Raw genomic sequence first — 23,315 nt, 5'->3', positions numbered from 1 at the left:
GCGAATAATTAATATTTCAGCATTCCATGTTGTTGTAGATAAACTAGTAAATGTCTCATAGTTACAAAAGAAATGCTACAAGAAATATCTTTGCCAAGTCAAAAATGTTGAGAACCATTGGTGTAATGGTTTATGAAATGAATAATCAACTTACGTGATGAAGCGTCAATCTTGCTTGGTCGTCTTTGAGGAAAGACATTAGAAAATATTGTTTTCTTTGCTTTCTCCTCACTTCCGTCCTTCTCGGGCTTCATACTTTTCTGTATAGGGAGCAGAGAGACATTGCTTTGGTTTCTTTAGTGTCACTAAAATTCTTTAAAAACCGAGTGAGGATGTTTGCTTAAAGTTTGTACCTTTATCTTATGGAATGGATTCATTAGTTTGGGTTTGTGGTCCAGCCCTCGTGACTCCTTCACTTTCACACCAAGTTGTTTCATATACGATAGTATCACAAATTGCATTGTGCTACTGTAAGAGAGAAAGACGGAAATGTTTATGTTTACAGGCATGCTTACAGGCAACTAAGTAATAGCAAAAATTGGTGTGTTACCAGTTAGTTCAATATTTATTTTATAATATTATTTTTAAAGGGGTGGTCCACTACAATATCATATTTTAAACTTTAGTTGATGTGTAATGTAGCTGTGTCAACATTAACAACATCTCTGAATGTAATACGCTCAAAGTTCAATGCAAAGGGAGACATTGACTTTTACAGAGTTAGCTTAGCAAAGCCTACAGCAAACAAAGTTTGGGGACTACAAAAAAATACATATAGTGAGATCACAAGAGCCTCTTGTTACATGCATCCACCTCGAGCAAACACCCTGCGCAGCGAAGGAGCTTGGCCAGAGGTGCTGTAATGTTATAGCAGAGAAAGCTAAAATGCCGTCCAAATGCTGCTTTTCCACAGAGCTTCTTCTGTTTCTGTATTTGGGCTTTCAAAGGACTCAAAACAGAAGTGCTTACAGTTTAATTTCAATTAAAACATAGAATTATAAAAAAATACATAGCTAGAATTTGACAAAGGAGAACTTCCAGAATCTCTCCCAGTTCAGTGCCGGAATCGGATAAAACTCCTTCAACCGACAAAGCTGCGGATTGTGTAAAGTATTTTTGTATTTGTGTATTTTTATTTGCTAAAATTAATCAACTACAGGCACAGTTTCCAGCGTTAACGGTATGTTGTAGCAAGGACGTAAACAAGGGGAAATGCTGTTTGGCACCGCTAACAATTTAGCTACAAATTCATATTTATACGTCAAACCGCTGTAAACACCCACAATCCTCAGCAGCGCTGCAGTGTCTCTCTATGCGGACACTTTCCCTGCGTTATACATCTCAAATAACAAATTTGCGAAAGATATGAGAACGTTTTGTATTACTTACACATGCTTATTCCGAATATACGTGAAAGACACTCGTCAGATTTTATTTTAGAGTGCAGGTGTGAGGTTCAGCTGCGTGTTCTTAATTTTTCTGTCTGATTCAGGCAGCTAACAGCCAAATCAAAGAATACCATGGGCCAACTTTGGTTAACTCTGCTCTAGAAAATCATATAGAGCTTTTTCTTAGAACACAAAACTGAATGCTAAGAACTTCGTTCGGCAGCTGATGCGTATAAACGGTCACATTCAGACAGCTTTGAAATGATAGTTTTAATCTGTTTTCCTTGCTTTTAACATCTTTGAACTAATACTGCTGTCAATCAGCGCCACCTCCTGGACTGATCATTAAAATAATGCAATCTAATAGGAATGAAAAACAACATTTTGTGAGTCACTTGCCCTTAGACGGCATCTTGTGACATATAAATGAAGCCTCAACATCGCTGAAGTGATCATTTTCTGTTTTTCAAATATATATCCAACTCAAACAAATGCAATTCCTCAAAATGTTTGACACACACACGTACTGTCCCACTAACACATTGATTAAGAGTCGCACAAAGTGAAAATAAAATAGCATTTTAAAATGACATGCCATGGTTAATACTACATAATACAAACAAACTAAATGAAACATAAACAGCTCCTGATTAGAATCAACATAAATCAGCCAGCAGAGCATCAGTAACGTACTTTTATTTTTTGGAAATTGCATAGCTTATCATTACATACCTGTTTAAGTTTTTTTTGCCAGTACTCTGGTTAGCTCTATAACGCAGTGATGTATTGCGTGTGTGTGGATATGTGTGCATTAAAGAGCTGCTGAGAACAGTATAACAGCTGAAAGATCAGGTACACTGACACTATTTTGGCATCTGATCTGACGGCAGACACTGAATTAGGAGAATGTTTTTCTCTCACGCTTGAACCAGAAGTATAACAGCTTTAACAAACATCTTTCAAAATCAAAGTTGAGGATCACAAAAACACTCCGTAAGCCACTCAAAACAGTATTGACAATCATTTTAAATCAAGATTTACCCGTTGTAAACACTGCAAACGGAAGTTCTAAGCATCCTGCCGGAAAACGATGCTTGCTATGGCGCCCTCCATGCAGCAATGGAGAAAAAGGTCTATACAGTTCAGTAAATGAATCCTCTTTTTTTTCTTCTTTGCCTTTATTTTACTTCTCTTATCTTCACTCTATCTTTCATTATAATAATCAGTAAGGAACAAGCTAGAAATTTTGAAATGAAGAGGATCAAAAACAGAGCCTTGAGGGACACCCTGAGTACTTAAAATCACAGAAAGACTCCTTCACTTTCATAGAGCTGCTTCAAATACGACTGGATGGTGCTACTGTTAGAAAGAACGACGGGAAGCGAGAACTGTAATCGTATATGTATGAGCAACAGTATTACTATATCTGCATATATACCCTGATATTAATGATTCAGCCAAAAATGGACAAGCTCCTTTATTTTTTGATCCATCCCTGCTTCGGACTTAAACTATGCTTAAAACAGAATCCTTGTAGAAAATATTATTTGTCATTTCCAGCAGGGGGAGCAAGATTTCAGTTCAGTCCATGCTGAAATCTTTTACAGTGTGCAGAAAATTATTCTGACAGCTAGGACCCCATCCGAAGAACTTACAAAGCTGTTCTCACAAACACTTACAAGCCAAACAGATGACTTGTACAATGCGTAACCGTAGTCAGTGCCAGAGCAGAAATAGCCCTCACAAGCTCCTGTCAGAGGCTTCATGAGGCTCCAGTCTCTTGCGTGCCATCTGGGCGGACACACAAGGCTTCAGTCCCTGCTGCTGCCGCCCATATGGGCTCCTGACCGATCATATGCTGCTGCTACTACACACTACTCACAAGACTGCAGCTAAAACTGGGAAGGAAAGTACAGCTGGTGCCATTTGTTTCTTTTCGTTTTGCATTAAAAGCTTAATGATAGCTTTCAGTATATAGGGATTTTCTTTTTCTGCTTTGTGAAATATTGAAAAACATTTTTATTTTATGAAATATTCACATTGTCACTATGACATAGGAATTTGTTTCAATATATAAGGCTGGACAGTGTTTCAGAGGTTAATCTGGGGTGATGTAATATGTCGTTTATAGAGGGAGTGGACATGAGAATTCCCCTTACCACTTATCTTCCTCTGTGGCCTGTGACGTCAATCTGAAACGAAACACAAGTTGAAGTTTACTGAAGTGAGAAAGACATATATGCTTTTGGTTAATATCTATTTTGGTTAAAATCTAAAAGACGTTTCTGTAAGAAACATTTGGTCATGCTTTAAGGTTCGATTCTTGACTTTTACTATGACGTTTTCCTCAATAAATCCCTAATTTGCTGCTTAATAGTAGTTAATAAAGTAATAATTAAAAGGCACCTATTTTACCACTTTTTTGATATAAGATAACAGGATTTCTGCAGGTTTCACAATTTAAATGTAAGGCTTTAAGACTGTTTAAAGACCATTATGTATAAAGGGCTAAACGCTAAGGATTTTTTGGAAATATCCTAGATAGAAAAGATTTTCACTTGTCCTGTCATAAAATGATTAAAATTTAATAATACAATAAAAATCATTTTGTTTTGTCAATAAGACAATACAAATATATTTGTCGACACAAATATATCCATTCACAAACACTATAACCCTTACCACAAATAGAACAAAACATAACGGTCAATTACTTCAATCTACTATAATAATGAAAAAAATTTACAGGAAAATTAAGGCCTGTTATAAAAGATTTAAGACCTACAACACAACATTTCAGTTGATTTAAGACTTTTTAAAGCCTAAAATTTAGCTTTTGAAATTCTAAGACTTTTTAAGACACAGCAGACACCCTGGATAAGCCTTTTGTGTCTCCCAAATGTGTCTGTAAAGTTTCATCTTAAAACACCCATTAGATTATTTATTATACCTTTCAGAATGTTGGGATTTTGTGCTCTGAACACATTGTAGCTGTTTTTGTTGCCTGTGGCTTTAATGCTAGTTCTCCCCACCCATCATTTCCATGTGCCTATCAGAGTATGCCTCAATCTCCGCCTCGGCTGCGTCAGATAAACAGCACAGTGACAGACATGAAGGAAGCAGATCTCACGTAACGTTTGTGAGAAATACTACAGTAGGAACTTTCCCAATGATTATTTGATGTATTTTATTGTGGAGTTTATTTAAGCCTTTCGATGAGTCACACTCAATGTTGTTACAAAGTTCACGCACACACACAGCAGACACACACACACAGCATGCGCGTTTAACTTTGTTTTTGCATGGCAAATGTGACAGGAAACACGTTAATATCCACTGCTGTATAGATATCCGTTATGTTAATGTACAAAATGAACCTGATTTAATATCCACAAACCGGGATTGAAGCGTCTTCTTTTATAATTGTACTGACATGTGGCTGTGGTGATAAAGTAAAGATGCTAAATTCGCTGTAATTCATTACAAACATGCACTGTTTTAAAAACGTTTTAAACTTGTAAAACTCATTCTTGATCACATTTGATGATGACTGATGATCACAGAGAGCTGAACAGATCTTTTAATCCCAGCTGCTTTGCACACATCCTGTCTTGTTGATATGATTACATGCATGTTAATATGTGGCTGTCAATCAATTAGGTGGGCGGGGAAACGTTGGAGGTTGGCCTCAAAATGGGAGGGATTTGGATCCTATTTTATGTAAGGAAATTTAACAAAGAGACTTATTGTGTTTATATCACCCCGATATGACTGTGGACACACTATACCTACACACAGTTCTGTCCAAACAGCTTCCAAAAGATGATTTTCATCATAGGTGCCCTTTATGTTTAGATATAGGGTAGGACTACGGATGTAGAATATAATCATGCAGAAATTGTCATTTATAATAACACTCAATATGCTTAAGTTTACAGGAATGCTTATAAGTAACTAGGTAATAGTGAAAATTAGTGTGTTACCAGGTTAGTTTAATATATAGTTTTTTATACTAATATTATTATTAAAGTTTAATCCTAATTATAAATCATATCAAGTGCTAAATCATATAAATCCTATTTATAAGTCATACAGGTATAAATTATGTTCTGTGTGTGTAAATAACTGTGTAATACTTTTGCATCAATAAAAAAGTTTCAGTTTAGTAAATGAACCCTCTTTTTTTCTCTTTACCCTCTCTTAGCTCCAGTTTATCTTTAATTTGAATAATCTGTTGGAAATAAGCTTAAACATTTGAAATGAAGAGGACTAAGAACAGAGCACTGAGAGAGTTAGAGGAGTACTTTAAGTGACAGATAAAGGACAAGTCTCATTATCTGCAAGAATATTTATAAACAAGTCAGCACAGGCATGTCCACTTACAGGACTTCCTCTATCTTAGAAAGGATGTGCTCTGCACAGGATCGCTCTTTTTCCAAAGCGACACGATCTCTCATTCTCTCTGTATCCAGACGGGCTAGTTCAGCTTCAGCCAATGTCAGACCCATACTGCGCTTGTGTCTGAAACAGAAAAATAACACGACATACAGGGGAAGGTTTTACATTTACTGGTACATACAATAGTAGAGAGTATACAGAGCCCTGAATCTGACTGTGTATGAGTATTATAGGGATACGATATATCATATACGGGGACTATATCATTATCGGCCGATAAATGCTATTTTTAATGTTATCGTTATTGGTCCGATATCAAAATTAGGCCAATATCTTTAAGTCGACAGATTACGCAATTGTACTGAACTGCCTGTCTCGCGCATGTGTGGGTCAAACTTATAACGGCACTTTCCTCACATTGTTTATTCCTTCAAAGTCCATCCTTTCTTCACGTAATATTGTTGTGCGTTCATAACTTAGTAAGTAGCCATATTCCTTATCATGGTAGATATTTTTGATAGAGTATCATTGTGTATTTTGGCTTAAATTGCCTCAGGAAAATTGTAAATGTGTAAACATAATAGCAGCCATGCACACGCGCAAAACAACTCATTGGGTTGTTTATAATTTAATATGATTATTTGTTATTATTAATATTTATAGACTTGTGCCAGTCTGAATCCAGCATAGGTGTTCTAAACTGTCCGCCAAATTCTTTGTTTATATTATGCACTTTGTTATGAAGTAATTAGTGCTCAATACTCATGTTCTGACTCCGAGGACAAATCTGACTCCGCTTCGTGTGCACGCGCATCACACAGTGCCTGTAGTTACACTTTCAAACTCACAGTGGTTTATCATAAAGCTTTCATCGATCATTTTTCCGGCAATTGACAGCGAAAACCAACATCGAAGCGTTGTCCGATTAACAAGCAGCACCTTCATGTGTTCAAAAGGTATGAATTTATGGCACATTTCCTAAAGTATTACTTTAGAATTGTTATTATCTGTATTTAGCTTTTTGCTTGTACGGTGACTCAAAACACCTCTCAAAATGCTTTTTCGGCCATTGCATATTTGTACAAATGTACATTACTGCAACACATTTTTTTCAAGAACATTTCAACTGGTTTTAGTTCTTAGTGCTTTCATTTTCATTTTACCTAAAATACATTTATTTTACTTGTTTGTTAATTAAATCCCATTTTGTTTTTTAACCTATTATTTTTCTGCAACAGTCAAGCTGCATGTTAAGAAAAGGAAGTCATTTATTTTTGGCATGCTAATTCATGTCAAATTATGAATATAGGTCTCTTTAATCAACTTGCAATTTTGAAATTATGGCTTTTTTTGCTTTGTATAGGCTATTCTAGGATCAATTCAAACTTTTATGAAGTTTTTAAAATAAAATCAGTTGTTAACTGTATAAAAACATAACATTTTGAAATATGCTTTACTAAAGTATATCAGTTATCGGTTATCGATATCGGCCAAAAAATTCATATCGGTGCATCCCTAGTGTATTAGATGAGTGCATGTCACCTGAAGTCTTCTAGGTTCTTCTGAATGTCAGTTAGAAGGGTGTCCTGCAGTTGCTGCACATATTGTCGGTGTACGTCCTCTGAGATTGGCTCCGGCCTCTTCCGCTCTGCATTGATTGAGTGTGCAGTCCGCTCTATGGTCACACAAACATATGCATATGAAAAGTTACACTGATGCAAATGAAAAGAGATGATTGTCTTAAAAAGTTGCATGATAAATGTATCTGCAGCATATTTGTACTTCATTTACTAATTGATAAGTATCAATGCATAAAACAAAAGAACAAGAGTAACAAATATTATCAGCTGATAACCAATATAGTACTGATTAGGGATGTAATGATTCACCGAGAGTCGGTTGAAAATTGATTAAAACATGTGAAGATTCAAACCGGTTGAAATATTGAATAAATTGCAATACATTTATTGAACTGAGGGGACGCTGTGTTCACAGGTGCAAATTTGCTTTAAATTGACAGAGGTGAAGTGCTACAGCCAAACTGTGTGCAAATGCTGCAAAAAGACGCCTACCTACACTAACAGAACCACGAATATGATGCACATAAACTGTCAGCATGGTGAAAAACTACTGTCATAGATGCCTTTCGCAAAAAAAGTGTTAATAAGAAAAACCACTCGGACCGGATAATTTGCAGCTCTGATGAGTGCTACAGATATCACATGGTGCATCAGTGTTTTTCATATCGAAAGTGTGAAGATGTTTTTCAGACTGAAAGAGAAAGTTGTTCTGTTACAGAAGCAGGTATTAGATTTGTGTTTATCCTCTCCTTTTCAAATTAGTTTATGCATATTTTAATAATTTGCTTATTATTTTAAAATGTTCAGGATAATCCCCTGGAGCAGAGGGCCTGTTCACCACCTCTGTACACTCTGCTCTCTGGTTTAGGAAAGGCTTACCTCTCCACACCAGCCATCTCAGTCCCCAGTGAAAGAGATTTCTCATCAGTAGGGGACATTGTAAATGTGCAAAGTCCTCAGCTTATGCCAGAAAACATAGATACTGTATGCTGATATTTCTTTTTAAAAATGTAAAATTCCAGCACAGTCACAGTTTTAGTTTGTCTACTTTAGTTTGCATTATACTTTTTTATTAGGAATTTCTTTTCAAAATAGCAATTTAGTTATGGCAGAAAATATATTTTATTTTGCAAAAAAAAAAAAAAGTGCAGGTTCTTCACCTTCACCAATATGTTTCAAATAATTTTGTTAAAAAATCGTGACTAAATCATGAATTGTAAGATTAGTATCAAATCAATCGCATTGAATCAGGAGTCAGGTGAATCGTTACATCTCTAGTACTTATGCATATTGTGTATGCTGGATTATGCTTCTGACTATTTAGGATTTATATTGCATTCATGATCTTATATAGCAAAAGATATGTATAATGACTAGTGGTCTCCTGGGTTTCTGGTTTTCTTTAAGACTTTAAAACATTTTTAGGACCATTATGAAAGAAACTTTAGACTCATAAAGAGCTAAAGGCTAATTTGGAAATAAAGGACATTTTCAAATGGCCCAGATGTCCTATAAAAAAAAAAGTATTATCATTTAATACATTTAATAATACAATAATAAATTAATAATAAAAAATATATATATATTTTATATATTTCTTAGTAAAATATTTTAAATATTGTGTAAAAACAAGCCGGCTCTACTTGTATCCATAATTTTTTTTTTCCAACATAAGCTTTCTTTAAAATAAATTTTAAAAATGTTTTATGTTTTAATAACTTTAATAAACTAAATCTATACACAACAATGTCTCCAGGTCAGTGTTCTCAGCAGTAAATGCATGGAGCACTTTTAAACAAATGTTATTTTAAGGAAAATAATTAAACCATTATGAAAAAAGGAAAATTAAGACTTGTTTAAAAAAAGATTGAAGACCTACAACACAATATTTCAGTAAATTTAAGACTTTTTAAGGCATGATATTTTGATTTTGGGATTTAAGACATTTTAAGGCTTTTTAAGACCAAGTGGAAATCCTGGGTAGCATTAACTTTATTTCACTCATAATTTTTTCTTCATATGTTTATATTTTCTTAAGATACACCATTGATAATATCAATTCCAACAACAAAAAAAAAAAATCATCAGCCTATCTGTATCAGCCAGAGTTTCAACATTAGCAGATTCACAACAGACATGTACGGTACATATCATCCGAAGTAGGAAATATTACTGGATCAACATTCTTGTCTGGTGTGGTAAAACATTTTTATGAATCAATTTATGTTGAAAGTCAAGTTTTAGGATGTCGAATATCGTTATAAAGCTTTCATTTGCATTAGCATTAAAAATATGCTATTAAGCATCTTTTAATTAACTGGCAGTCCAAGTCTTTAAAAGACTCAACTTACCCAGGTCAGAGATGATGGATTCGGGTACTGCTACTTTCAAGTTCTGTACAAAAACAAAAATACAGCTCTTAGTCAGAGACCGCATCATCTACGACATTCTAAACAAACTGAGGTTGTCGCAAGTTCCCTCACAGCTGTTTTGTCTATGAAGAAGGTATCCATGAGGATTCGTCGTGTCTCTTTGGTGCTGGTTTGTTTGTAAAGATCAGCGTAGAGGTAGCACAGCTGCGGAGCGAAAAGAGACAGTTCAAGTGACTCATCTGATCCGAGACCAAACCATAAGCATGCAAGAGAGATTCATGGAACATTTATAAACATTTCTGTTAGATGCCTGGAAATTTCAGGTTTGTGGGTAAGAGGGGTGGGTGATGGATCTCACCAGCGGCGCAGGGTCAAACTGAGAGACCACGTGATGGATGAAAGCTGCCAGGTGAGCAGGCCGAGATTTCAGGAGGTCTATGCTCTGAAAACAGCTACACTGGCCATTCATCTGAAGACAGAGAAAGTTATTTACACTACGAGCACAAATTTGTGCATCATTATTGTTCTTCATGATGATGGACGGTGAGATCAGATCTCTAAAACACTATACAAATACTTCTACAAAAGTATCTAAATATCTTTGTTTAAGTATTAGTTCAGGCATGGTTTAACAATGTTAAATGTATTGATTCAGCATTGGTCATACCTCTCTGTATTCATGTTTATTTATTTATCTTTTTTACAAACAGCCCACATCAAGTTCAAAACAAAGATGTATGCAAACAGAACTCGCTCCTCCTCCTGGCTCTTATGATTCTACATCTCTAAAACAATAGATATATACAAAATCCCTTTCAAAATCAAAACTGCTTTCCAAAACATGTTCTTTCATTGTTGCTGGCTGGTGGAATGACCTTCGGTGCTTTATTAAAGCCATATCGTGTTCCAGATCAGATGTGGGAATGTTGTGATTTAATATTTGTTTTCAAACATCTCGTCAATAACCAGATAACAAAGTGAGACAAAGTCTTGTAAAGGTTTACAAAGACTCATACCATGGTCAGTCTGAATACTCTGACTGGCTTTATATTGTGTGGTCAAATAGGTCTAGTTCCAAATAATTGATTTCTGTTCTATATTAATGCGTTGCTTTCATTGAAGCACATGAAAAAGTATTTCACACTGTGTACTCACAAACATATAGTACTTTGTCTCTGTGTCTGATCTTATATTTAACTTACTGTAACAGACATGCAAGAATTAGTGAGTTCTTATAGACTCTTATAGACTATAGAGTTCTTATGCCCATCACTGTTTGGTGATGTCATTCATCCAGAAAATGTTACTTTATGTAATAAGAAAAATGTGATAGAACTCAGGGTTAGCTGTGTAACACTAAGGCCTCTATTTTAACGATCTAGGCGCAAAGTCTATAGCGCAGGGCACAAAAGCATTAACAGGGTTTCTGAAGATATACAAGTATTAAATTTAAGACCCACAATATCAAAAACACATGAGAGAAAATTTTGTGGTGAAATAAAATTATTTGAATTGAATAGTACTAAAGACAGGTTAGATACACCATTGACCTACAGAAAAAAAAAAAAAAACACCTTAAGCCTTATTTATATTTTCGCCTGGCGCCACATCACGCACCTCCGCTGACTCTGCGTGCACCTCATGAAACGGACGAGGCTTTTATACTTGACGCGCTCACCGTTGTAATATTCTTTAAAACAACTCTTTGAAAAAATCCACCATAAAAATCACACGGATAAACAGAGAAGTAGAAAGTTTCCGGAACTACATCATTTCATTAATATAGTTCAAGATTTTTTAACTATATATTTTTTATTATTTTTATAATTTATTATAATGATTATAAAGTTTTATAACCATTCAAGATTTTTATAAATCAAACTTTGATGCATCACTCGCTTTTGTTTATATATCGGACAGTTCTACCTATTAAACTTATATGTCAATGACAAGAAAAAATGGGTTGCTCTACAATTATATTTTTTATTAAGGCAAGAACTTTCAGCTGGTCTACTGCGCAGTCTATTTTAGTTCCTCAAAAAAGCAACGCGCCAACAATGCGCCTTAACACACCTCTTTTTTACACCGAAACACCCATCAGTCCACAAAATTGGGCAAATGGATTTGCTATTTAAACAACGTGGCAGAAAACGTAACAATTAAGGTGGCGTTGATCTGAAAATAGCAACACGTTGGGGCAAACACGTCGAGTGTATGACAGGGCCCTAAATGTCATGGAATTTGACAAATTGTGGATTGATAAATCAACTGTAGTTTTGTTGTTATGTACAATATATACTATTTTCTGTGCAAAATAACTTTCTACAAATATTTTTAAAATATCTTCTGCACAAAATATCCATAACAGAATTTTATTTGACCTTCATGGCCAATCAGTCATTTTAGTTAAGCATGTGAACACAATGGCTAATCAGCTGTGTTTATGAACGTGCTCATCAGTGCTCAAATGCTAGCAGGAAATGGACCTTTTTTAAATTTCAATACCGATTGGTACTGAAGTTGATTCTTTGACAACCCTAATATAGTAACATTTTCATTTAAACATAGCTCTCATGTTTACAAAGAGTACTCTGTGGCGCAGGCATTTCAAACTTTTTAATTCAAAACTATGCGAGTATATCAGGGCCTCTAATAGTACCTCACTAACATTTAGAGTAGAGCCTGTGGGGACAAAACGCACACACTACAATCAAGCCAGTGTCACACCAACCTGTTCCTGCTCCGTGTCAAAGTCTTCATCCTCAGCACCGATGATGTGTGCTACAGGACGAGAGGAAGGGCTCCCTACACTTGACTGAGAATCCTACATGAGAAATGCACAATTTAAACAGAGCGCAAAGAAATGATCAATTAAGTCATGAACTTTAAAGATGTCTCACTTGGTCAGGTGTGTCTTCTGCATCCGGCGAGGGTAAGGAGTTGAATCCGTCTCGAGGTGTGGTCTTTGGGCTGTGGCAGGGTGTCTCTCTTTGGCATGGGATCTCTGGGAAAGGATAAGGAGTGACCTGCAGGGAGCATAAGGTAGCAAATGTCAACTAAACAAAAGAAGCAGACATCTGCATTTTAATTAATTATTTTTTAATTATAGTTTTTAGCATGTATTATAATTAATTTTTGTTCCAGTTTTAAAATATAAAGGTACTGTTTATGCATCAACTGTACTTTGCAGCCATACTTTGTTATTAACCGCGAGGACCACAATGGAAACAAACCAATGGCTTTATTGTGTTTTTGTCCACGATGGTTTATTTAAAAAAATATAGTGCATCCGGAAAGTATTTATAGCGCTTCACTTTTTCCACATTTTTTTTTTTGTCACAGCCTTATTCCAAAATTGATTAAATTAATTTATTTCCTCAAAATTCTACACACAATACCCCATAATGACAATGTGAAAAAATATTTTTTTTTAATTGTTGCTAATTTATTAAAAATAAAAAAAACTGAAAAATTACATGTACATAAGTATCCACAGCCTTTGCTCAGTACTTTTTTGATGCACTTTTGGCAGCAATTACAGCCTCAAGTCTTTTTGAATATAATGCCACAGGCTTGGTACACCTGTCTTTGGGAATTTTTGCCCATTCCTCTTTGCATTACTTCTCAAAATCAGGTTGGATGGGAAGCGACGGTGTGCAGCCATTTTCAGATCTCTCCAGAGATGTTGAATAAGATTTAGGTCTGGGCTCTGGCTGGGCCACTCAAGGACATTGATATTTTGGTGGTATCCTTTGGGTCATTGTCCTGCTGGAAGATGAACCGTCGCCCCAGTCTGAGGTCAAGAGCACTCTGAAGCAGTTTATCATTCAGGATGTCTCTGTTCATTGCTGCATTTATCTTTCCCTCTTATCCTGACTAGTCTTCCAGTTCCTGCTGCTGAAATACATCCCCACAGCATGATGCTGCCCCCATTATGCTTCACTTTAGCGATGGTATTATCCTGGTGATGAGCAGTGCCTGGTTTTCTAAAAACGTAACCCCTGGCATTCACTCCAAAGAGTTCAATTTTAGTCTCATCAGACAAGAGAATTTTGTTTCTTATGGTCTGAGAGTCCTTCAGATGCCTTTTGGCAAATTCCAGGCAGGGAGTGGCTTCCGTCTGGCCACTCTACCATACAGACTTGATTGGTGGATTGCTGCTCAGATGGTTGTCCTTCTGTAAGGTTCTCCTCTCTCCACAGAAAAACACCGGAGCTCAGACAGAGTGACCATCGGGTTATTGATTACCTCCCTGAATAAGGTTTGATTGATTACCTCCCCCGATCATTCTGCTTAGTTGGCAGGCCAGCAGTCCTGGTGGTTCCAATAATCTTCCACTTACGGATGACGGAGGCCACTATGCTCATTGGAACTTTTAGAGCAGCAGAAATTTTTCTGTAACCTTCCCCAGCCTTGTGCCTCGAAACAATCTTGTCGCGGAAGTTCCTTTGTCTTCATGCTTGGTTTGTGCTTTGACATGCACTGTCAACCCTGGGACCTCATATAGACAGTATGCCTTTTTAAATCATGTCCATTCAAGTAAATTTCGCACAGGTGAACTCTAATTAAGCTGCTCAAACATCTCAAGAATGATCAGTGGGAACAGAATGTACCTGAGCTCAATTTAGAGCTTCACAGCAAAGGCTGTGAATACAAAGGAGAGTATAATATTCTGACGATATGATAACCTTAGATAAAAACATCACAATATCACGTTATCATGATTACTGCTCTAAAATATATTCTTTTTAAATGTCTGGGTTCAAAAGGGAAAAAATCTTTTTGTTTTTTTACCCAATTTATTTTATTTTGAGAAATATTTTAAATATTTTGAAACAGTAAACATGTCAGGCTAAATAATTCAAACAAATCATTGACTTCTGCTGTCTTTATTAGTTTCAAAAACACTTTTCTTTATAATTTTAAACGGCATCTTTAAATATTTTTCTGTGGAGATACTGTTGTCCTAAAAAACAAAACAAAACAAAAAAATCATACAGATCCTGCTGTACCGTAGGAATGGTATAGGAGAAAATTTTGGCGGGTTTAAAACCTTGACATTTCCAAACCGCGGTATACCTTGAAAACGCTCATCGACCCATGCCTAAAGGTAACAATGAGAGAAACGAAGAGAAACCAGACTTCAGCCCTAGAGCTGCTGTATCCTTTGAAAATGAAACCAACTGTTTGAAAATAATGCTTCTGTGTGGTTTAATGGCTATTTGAACACGTTGCTGGACATGATGTAGAGCATGCATGCTTACAATATGCGTGTGTGTGTGTGTGTGTGTGTGAGAGAGAGAGAGAGAGAGAGAGAGAGAGGCAACACATATGACAACAGGATACACATATACAATATGTAGATGTTTAGCGGGTGATACAACTCATGTGGCCTAGTTCAAAAAGGCTTTGAATGTGCTTTGCGATATTGTCACGTTACGTATCATACACCAGATGAGAAGCATGTTTTAACAACTCTTTGTGCAGCAGGCGAAAATATTTTATTCGCGAATACTATGTTTTTGAATGTAACGCTATACAGATGTTGCTCTGAGGAGCGGCGGAAATTTGAACAGTGTCCCGACTGTCCAAAATATGTGGGGAATTTGTGGCAAATTTAAAAAAATTCAAACTCTTTGCGTGAAATGCAGAGATTGCAGAATTGTGAAATCCTGAAGGGTCTGTATATTATAGTTATATGTTGAAGTAAAAAAAAACAGAACTCCTAACCTATCTAGATATTTTTGTTCTTGTTAAAAAGTAAAAATATGACAGATTATTTTTTATAAAAACATCTCTCATTTGTCATTACGTTTGATAATTTATGTCTTGTTATTCATATTTCGCACTTCTGAAATTCCATTAAGAGCTCACAGTGCATACTGATGCACCCTGATTTTCACGATGCATTGTGGGACTTTTCAGGGGCACAAACGTTTCAGTGCAATGTAAGAATTTTGTGAATGAGACAACACCTAAAATAGTTGATGCCCTGATCAGTGCACTACTGAACAAGTGTGCTGTTTGAGACACATCCTTATTTTAAGGGTGTTTTCACACCTGCCTTATTTAGTTCAGTTGAATCGCACAAGAGTTCGCTTTCCGTCATGGTGTGGTTCATTAGGGTAGGTGTAATTGTAGCAATCACACTCGAGTACACACCAAAAGCAGACCAAAAAGCGTATCGAGACCTCCTTGAAGAGGTGGTCTCGGTACACTTTCAAACAAACCCCGGAGCGGTTTGTTTGTGGTGAGAACATGATCAGAACTAGAACAGACCCATCCGCAAAAAGTACTGCGCATTTTTGGACTAATCCAGTTGCCGTAGTCCGATTCGCTGTGCATTATCGGATGTGAAGGAGAAAAAAAATTGTTGACAGCGCTTTACCAACAATTTTTTTAAACAGAGAGAGAGGGAAAAACATTATCTGATGGATGGTTGGTAATATTTCCGGAAGATGACCATGTGGCAGTACAGTTAAATTAATTCACGCCTCCTCCTGAAGTGACTTGCGATGCGCCTACGCAATGCATTAAAACATTGTTTTCCAGCTGCAGCCGTGCTTCATTCTCGAAATGTAGTTTGTCTAAAGTGATGTACACAAACTATATAGTATACTATGGCCAGGGATACAATCAGCCAGTGCAGTCGTCCCTCCATAGTAAAAAGCGACATTTTGTGTCTGCGGGTTTGTTTACTTCCATTCCCATACTTATTCCACTGGCATTTTTCAGCACATTAATTCTAACCATTCGAAAAGCGGTTTAGGAAATATGTTCAATAACATCTGGCCAATGAATGGTGTGGATTTTGACACCTGACTGCATTTTGGTTATTTTCTACTGGTTCGGACTAAAAAAATCAGTGTTGTGTGAAAAGGACCCAAAAACTGCAGAAAAATGCTACAATGTATCATTTGTTGCTCTTGGTCTGGACCAAATGAACCGAACCACAGATGTGAAAGCACCGTAAGACTTCTCTCTAATTTCTCTCCCTTAGTAAAAGTTTGTCTGTGAATAGTTATTAAGAGAAAACTCTTATCTAAAAACATTTACGGTTATTTAGGAGAACTCTTAGTGGTAAGATTAAATGTTTAGGAGGTGTACTGACAGGAGTCGTGTTATTGTTGGTCCACAATGGCTCCGTCCCAGCATCACCCTGCCAGGAAGGGGGTCTATCCAAATCTCCACCTCCATCCTCCAGCTCTCCTTCACCTGGTCTCGGAGATACAGATCCATCCTACAACATAAACAAACAAAAAAAATACATTTGTCTTGACTGTTGCATCATGGCATGTTTCTAGAACGTGAAGTGAAATATCTGCACCACTAGCGGTTAATGAACAGAAACGTAAAAAAATAATCACTGAAGCCTAGAGAGGCCAGGTATTATCTCTTTTCTGCCTACATTTGTTGATGCAACTGAATGTAAAAAATAAATACATAAATCTCATGCAACATTTACTTTAAATTCTTTTGTAACACAAGACTGCAGGAAACTAGATTAAAAGTAAAATAAGTCCAATTGAAAAACTCCCAGAGAAAACCAAAACAAACAGTGTCGTAGATTAGACATGATGCAATACTGCGATGTGGTGTAAAAGGTGTATCTTTTTAATTTTATGCTTTTATATTTACCAGATGTGATCCGACTAGCAACAATGGATTTTGTTTATGAAATGGTTTCATGTCTGACAGCTCAGCAACTGTCTGTGTATAATTTTAAAATTGCATAATTTGCAGTAATTTAATTATCCACTTATCCAATTTATATCAAGACAGCGGAGTGCCTGGAGAGAAATAATTCACCCACAATCTCTTTTGCAGTTGATTTAATGGTGTCAAATTTGTCACGACTGGACTCGCATCACATCATGTTCGGTTAGGCTTTTATATTTATTTCCTTCTGATCTAATTTGAAAGTTTTATCATTATAAACAATTTCTTTTTTAACCATTTGTATTCGTTTGTTTAAAACATGGGTTTAGTTATTTTAAGAACTAACCTGATTTGTTAATTAGTTCAAGAGATTACACTTAGTTAATGCTCGACTATGATAGCAGGTTTGGCATGCAGTCCTGGGAGAGAACCCTGAGCTCGGAGATAGATGAACCCAAGATTCCTGCCTTGTCAATGAGCATTAGGAGGGATACGAGATCAGGGTTTTCTTGAGAGCCCCCAGTATGTTTATTTTTTTTTTACCTATACTTTGGTTAATATGGTGGTTCTAATTGATTCAGCATGTATGCGTTAAGTGCTTGTGACTGTTATTACAATTCACTTTTGTACATGTTTTTAGACTGTGGGAAGAAACCGGAGGACCCGGAGAAAACCCATGCGAACGCGGGGAGAACATGCAAACTCTGCGTAGAGAGTACTGACTGGCTCAATTAGAACTTAAACCATTGGCCCTCCTGGTTGGGTTTCAAAACGAAGATAGGGAATGAAGTTTAGGCAAAATATTTATAGTAGTTTTGGAATGATCTGATAGGCTAGCTAATGATTAGCGATAAGGATCAGCTGTAGTCGATCAGATCACATGCTCCTCTCGAAATTAGTTTGTGAAACTTCACTTAGTTGAACTTTATTGTCCCCGTGGGGAAATTTCATTTACAGCATACACTCACAGAGACATCTGACATTTCACATTTGGCATTCATAAAAATAAATCATTTAAAAACCTAAAGTAATAATAATAATAATAATTCTTTACATTTATATAGCGCTTTTCTAGACACTCAAAACGTTTTACACATTGAGGGGAATCTCCTCATCCACCACCAGTGTGCAGTATCCACCTGCATGACGTGACGGCAGCCATATTATGCCAGACCGCACATCACACACCAGTTGATTAGTGGAGAGGAGACAGATTGATGAAGCCAATTATAATACAGGGATGATTAGGAGGCCATGATGGACATAGGACAGTGGGCAGATTTAACCAGGATGCCAGGGTTAAACCCCTACTCTTTTTCGAAGGACATCTTGGGATTTTTAATGACGAGTCAGGACCTCAGTTTAACGTCTCATTCAAAAGACCATAATACCCCTACTCTTAGGCTATGCTCACACTGCAAGACTTAGTGCTCAAACCAGATTTTTTTTCTCAGATCTGATTTTTTTTTGCATAGCTGTTCACATTGTTGTTATAAAAGTGGCCAATATCAGATTTCCAGTGTGAACAGATCATGGTCATAAACTGACCCGCAAGCGCAAAAGTACAGTTACAGACAGCACAAAATGTCTAATGATGCACACAATGTGTATACTGTATGAGTTATTACATTGTCAGATTATGCTTAATATGATTATTGCCCTTTTCACAACAACCAAGGTGTATTTCCTGAACTATAAAGGGTTGTTCTGCTACTACTAATGTGTATTTCGGCATTTGAAACCTAAAATAAGCCACTTGTGATTGAAAACGCTGATCATTTGTGATTTATGAAACCACAGTTCGCGTCTTTCTGACCACCAGTGTAGTGAACTGCTGTGAAGGCGGAGTTGGTTTATCTCCAAGGCAATATTAACCAATGGGCATTATAGGCACAGGCCCAGGGGCCCGTGCGCACTTGGGGCCCCTGCAAGGGACACTGATTTTATAGTGTCTATTATGCTAAATGCAAACGTTGTTGGAATAAGCTTAGTGTTTCCGTTTGATTGACAGAGGCAACATAACTAAAGAGCGCGGCAAGCAGCAGCGTGAGTGGCGTAGCTCGAAAAAAACGCATGGCAACATGGAGGAAGACAAGTAGGAATCATTAATAAGTGAGTGTATTATGGAGATGTAGATGCAAAGAACTGGATTGGAGAGGTGTTCTATCCAAATAATATGCATTATAAGTTTGCAAAAGTTATACATTAAAAATAGCCTTAAATATAAATTTTTAGTACTGCTTCAGTGAACTTAAACAAGTATATTAAAATCCATTAATTTTCACTAGTTGTATTAGTATTTTTTTTATCAAAGTGTGCTTTAAATGCTTTTAAAATAAGTTAAATCTTTGTAGACTAGAAATATATGTGCTGTATATCATTTGCGACTTCGTTATAATCAACAGAGCACCTGCCATTTTTTTTCTCTGAGTCAAAGTTACCCCTTAAAATGAAAGTGCGCACCCCACTATGCTCTTCAGTTTCACAATCAACCCGTGCTCCAATCGTTAACCAGATTGGTTAACAAGCACCAGTTTTGCCTTCAATTTTTTTTTTCAAAATGAACAACCAACTTTGTGGTAAAGTAATTGCCCTGTGTGCCATACTACTATGCTGCTGAGGAGTAGATGATGTTTGCAGCACAGAATAATGACACATATCGCTCAAAGATTATGTAAAAGTCACATGAAATCCGACATAACCGTTCACACTGCAGTCGCTTTGCAAAACATCAGATCTGTGTCTGATTCACTGTGTTCACACTACGAGGCTTAGTGCTCAAATCAGATTTTTTTGCATGGCTGAACAAAAACTGACCCGCATGCGCAAAAGTACATTACGGAGAGCACAAAATGTCTAATAATGCACACAATGTGTATACTGTATGAAGTAAGCACCTTGTCAGATCATGCTTATATGGTTATTACCCTTTTCACAGACAACCGTGTTGTATTTAATGAACTGTAAAGGGTTGTTCTGCTACTACAAATGTGTATTTCGGCATTTGAGACCTAAAATAAGCGTTTTGTGATTGAAAACACTGATCATTTGTGATTTATGACAACCGCGGTGCATGGCGCTCTGACCACCGGTGTAGTAAACTCATATGGGTTAATGAGCAGCCGCAGACTGAACTGTGAAGGCAGAGTTGGTTTATCTCCGTTTGCAGAGTTATTTAATTTTTACTTGGTTATAAACAGCAGACACGTACAGAAGGGGGTTTGGGTGCTCGAGCACCTGCCCTTTTTTCTCTGGGAGAGAAAGTTCCCTGTCCTTTGCACATGGATACCCTATCCGCAACATCCACAACGCTCTTCGGCTTCGCGATTAACCCGTGCCTCAATCGTTAACCAGATTAGTTAACAAGCACCAGTTTTGCCTTCAAAATCTTTTTCAAAAAGAACAACCAACTTTCTGTGGTAAAGTAATCGCCCTGTGTGCCCTTCTACTATGCTGCTGAGGAGTAGATGATGTTTGAAGATGATGACACGTGTCGCTCAAAGATTATGTAAAAGTCACATAAAATCCGACATAACCATTCACACGGCGGTCGCATTGCAAAACATCAGATCTGTGTCTGATTTAAGACTACATTTGAAAGTGGCACAAATCTGAACTGAAAAGATCAGACTCCATGCGGTTTGGGCTGTTCACACTGTCATTAGCTGAGTCACATGTGAGCAAAAAAAATAATCATTAGGCTGCAGTGTGAACGTAGCCATATACTATCAATGCTCTTTAGTTTTATTCTGAACAATTTACTGGCTGTTGTTACCACCTTCCCCAGTGACCTCTTCTGGGCCTCAGACGCATTTCCATACAAACAGATTATACCAAACCTTGCAATACTTTCGATAAAAGCACTATAATTTGATTTGTTTCTTATTTCAGTTGATACTTAATGTTTTACTTAATTCTATTTATGGTTTACTTACAGTTTCACTTGGAGTTCCTCTTTAAAATAAGCAAATTAAAGTGCTAGTTCACCCAAAACGGAAAATTCTGTCATCATTTACTCTTTCTTCACTAGTTCCAAACTGATTTTCTTGTGTTGAACATAAAAGATGATATTTTGAAGAAAGCTAAAAAACCTGTAACCATTGAGTTCCACATATTTGTTTTTCCTACTATGGAAGTCAATGGTTACAGGTTTTCAGCATTCTTCAAAATATCTTCCTTTGTGTTCAACAGAAGAAAGAAACTAATAAAGGTTTAAAACCACTTGAGGACAAACTCACCTACGACATACATCAAAATTCAGATGACTTTTGGCAGCTATGGACACCTTTTTGGCACTAAATTAATAATTTCTCCTGATTTTCTATTCTATGGTGTATATTTTTAGCTTACCGTATTATCCTGTTCACTTTTACTCCTGTTTGTATATTTCCCATTTGTTTTCTACTGCATACAGGCAGCTGAGACTGTAGCCCCTTTCACACATACAGACCTTTGTCTGCATGTGTGAACAGGTCCTTTTTGAAAATACAGGTACATTTGTTCCGGCAATTTTCCGGAAAGAGAAGTTGTAACATTACCGGTAATTTGCAGGAATGCTGCGCTGTGTGAACGCAAAAGGAAGATTGCCGGAAAGAGCGCGCTTACATTTTAAAACTTGAGCCAATCAGAACATTCAGACACATTCAAACCCGCGCTGTTTACGAAAATAAAAGCCTTTGAATATTTTTCCAGACACGTTTAGCGGCTAGATGTTGGTCAGACAACGTTTCTATGTTTCTTCTTAACTCCAATTGTGTAAAATATTACCAATAAAATGCTTATGATAAACCGCTGTTTGTTTACCTTCAAGCTCTGCTTCAGTTGCTTGACGCGCGTACCCGTGAAGCAGCCGGTGAGCGCCAGCACACACACATATTATGTACCTTCAACCATCAACAAAAGTCAGACTCCTTCTGTGTTTACAAATACAATCACAGCTGTTTAAAGGTCATTTCTAGTTAATGATGTCAGAGTACCGGCATTTTGGAATGGATGTGTGAATGGTCTTTTCTGGAAAAATTCCGGAAAATCCGTGCCTGTGTGAACAGCGATTTTTTTTAATTTACCGATAAAGTCGTTCCAGCAATTTTCTGCATATTTACCGATATTACTGTGTAAAAGGGGCTTGTATTTGTATGTGCTGATGTATTAAAATAACTGATGATTAATAAAAATAAAAGGAACACTTTAGGATTAGTAGATAGTGAGTAAATGTTCATTTTCGGGTTAACTATGGCTTTAAAGAAATGCATTCCACATATTTTTATAATAAAAATAACATTTCCCATTATTAGCACCACTGATTGTAGATATTAACAATTATGCCACAAACTAAAGGATAATGTGTTTATTTGACTCCACGCCTGATTGATTACAGTGCTTTGCCAAAAAGATAATCTAATGGCCGTTTCCACTGAGTGGTACAGTACAGTACGGTACATTTTTATGGCCGTTACTGTCAAAAGATACCTAAAGTGAAACGTACCATACCACTTTTTGTGTACGCTTTCCAAAGGATGCCTAGCACAACAAAAAGGTACCAAAAGGCGTAGCTAGGTGTGCAGCTGAGAACTGCATGTACACAAGCCAGGAGAATGAAAACAAATGAAGTGTCATTTTTAAATACACAGCCAAGACATTACACCAATATAATATATACATATAATCGACCCGAGCTTAAACAAACCTTGTCGTCATCTTGATGAACTGCCACAAAGCCAAGAAGGAGAGCAGAATCTGCATCTAAAAGGCGTCTAAAAGCACGAGTGGTTTCACTTTCTCTAGAGAGCTATGAGGTCACTTGCCAAGCATCTATATTTGAAATAACGAAGTTCTTAAGCTGATGATAATAACGTGTGCATGATTATTGAAGTGCTTTTGACATCTGATCCTTTCAGAAACGGACAAACGCGAGAGTG

General features: G+C 36.7%; 1 protein-coding gene across 3 annotated transcripts in view; it reads right to left on the bottom strand.

Annotated features, from left to right (window-relative positions):
• arhgef12b (Rho guanine nucleotide exchange factor (GEF) 12b) overlaps positions 1 to 23,315 on the bottom strand; it is a 145,769-nt gene that overhangs the window by 38,675 nt on the left and 83,779 nt on the right. For all 3 annotated transcript variants that reach the window (XM_056458554.1, XM_056458556.1, XM_056458557.1), the window contains 11 exons: positions 16,850 to 16,978; positions 12,639 to 12,764; positions 12,470 to 12,562; positions 10,097 to 10,207; positions 9,850 to 9,942; positions 9,718 to 9,760; positions 7,329 to 7,461; positions 5,772 to 5,909; positions 3,548 to 3,580; positions 354 to 468; positions 155 to 260 (listed from right to left, as the gene is read on the bottom strand). In XM_056458554.1, the coding sequence (XP_056314529.1) occupies positions 155 to 260; positions 354 to 468; positions 3,548 to 3,580; positions 5,772 to 5,909; positions 7,329 to 7,461; positions 9,718 to 9,760; positions 9,850 to 9,942; positions 10,097 to 10,207; positions 12,470 to 12,562; positions 12,639 to 12,764; positions 16,850 to 16,978 (1,120 nt within the window). The remainder of the gene's footprint in view (positions 1 to 154; positions 261 to 353; positions 469 to 3,547; positions 3,581 to 5,771; positions 5,910 to 7,328; positions 7,462 to 9,717; positions 9,761 to 9,849; positions 9,943 to 10,096; positions 10,208 to 12,469; positions 12,563 to 12,638; positions 12,765 to 16,849; positions 16,979 to 23,315) is intronic.

Source organism: Danio aesculapii, chromosome 5 (genome assembly GCF_903798145.1).
Source record: "Danio aesculapii chromosome 5, fDanAes4.1, whole genome shotgun sequence".
NCBI classification, from domain to species: Eukaryota; Metazoa; Chordata; class Actinopteri; order Cypriniformes; family Danionidae; genus Danio; species Danio aesculapii.
This window is presented reverse-complemented; position numbering and strand designations above follow the sequence as displayed.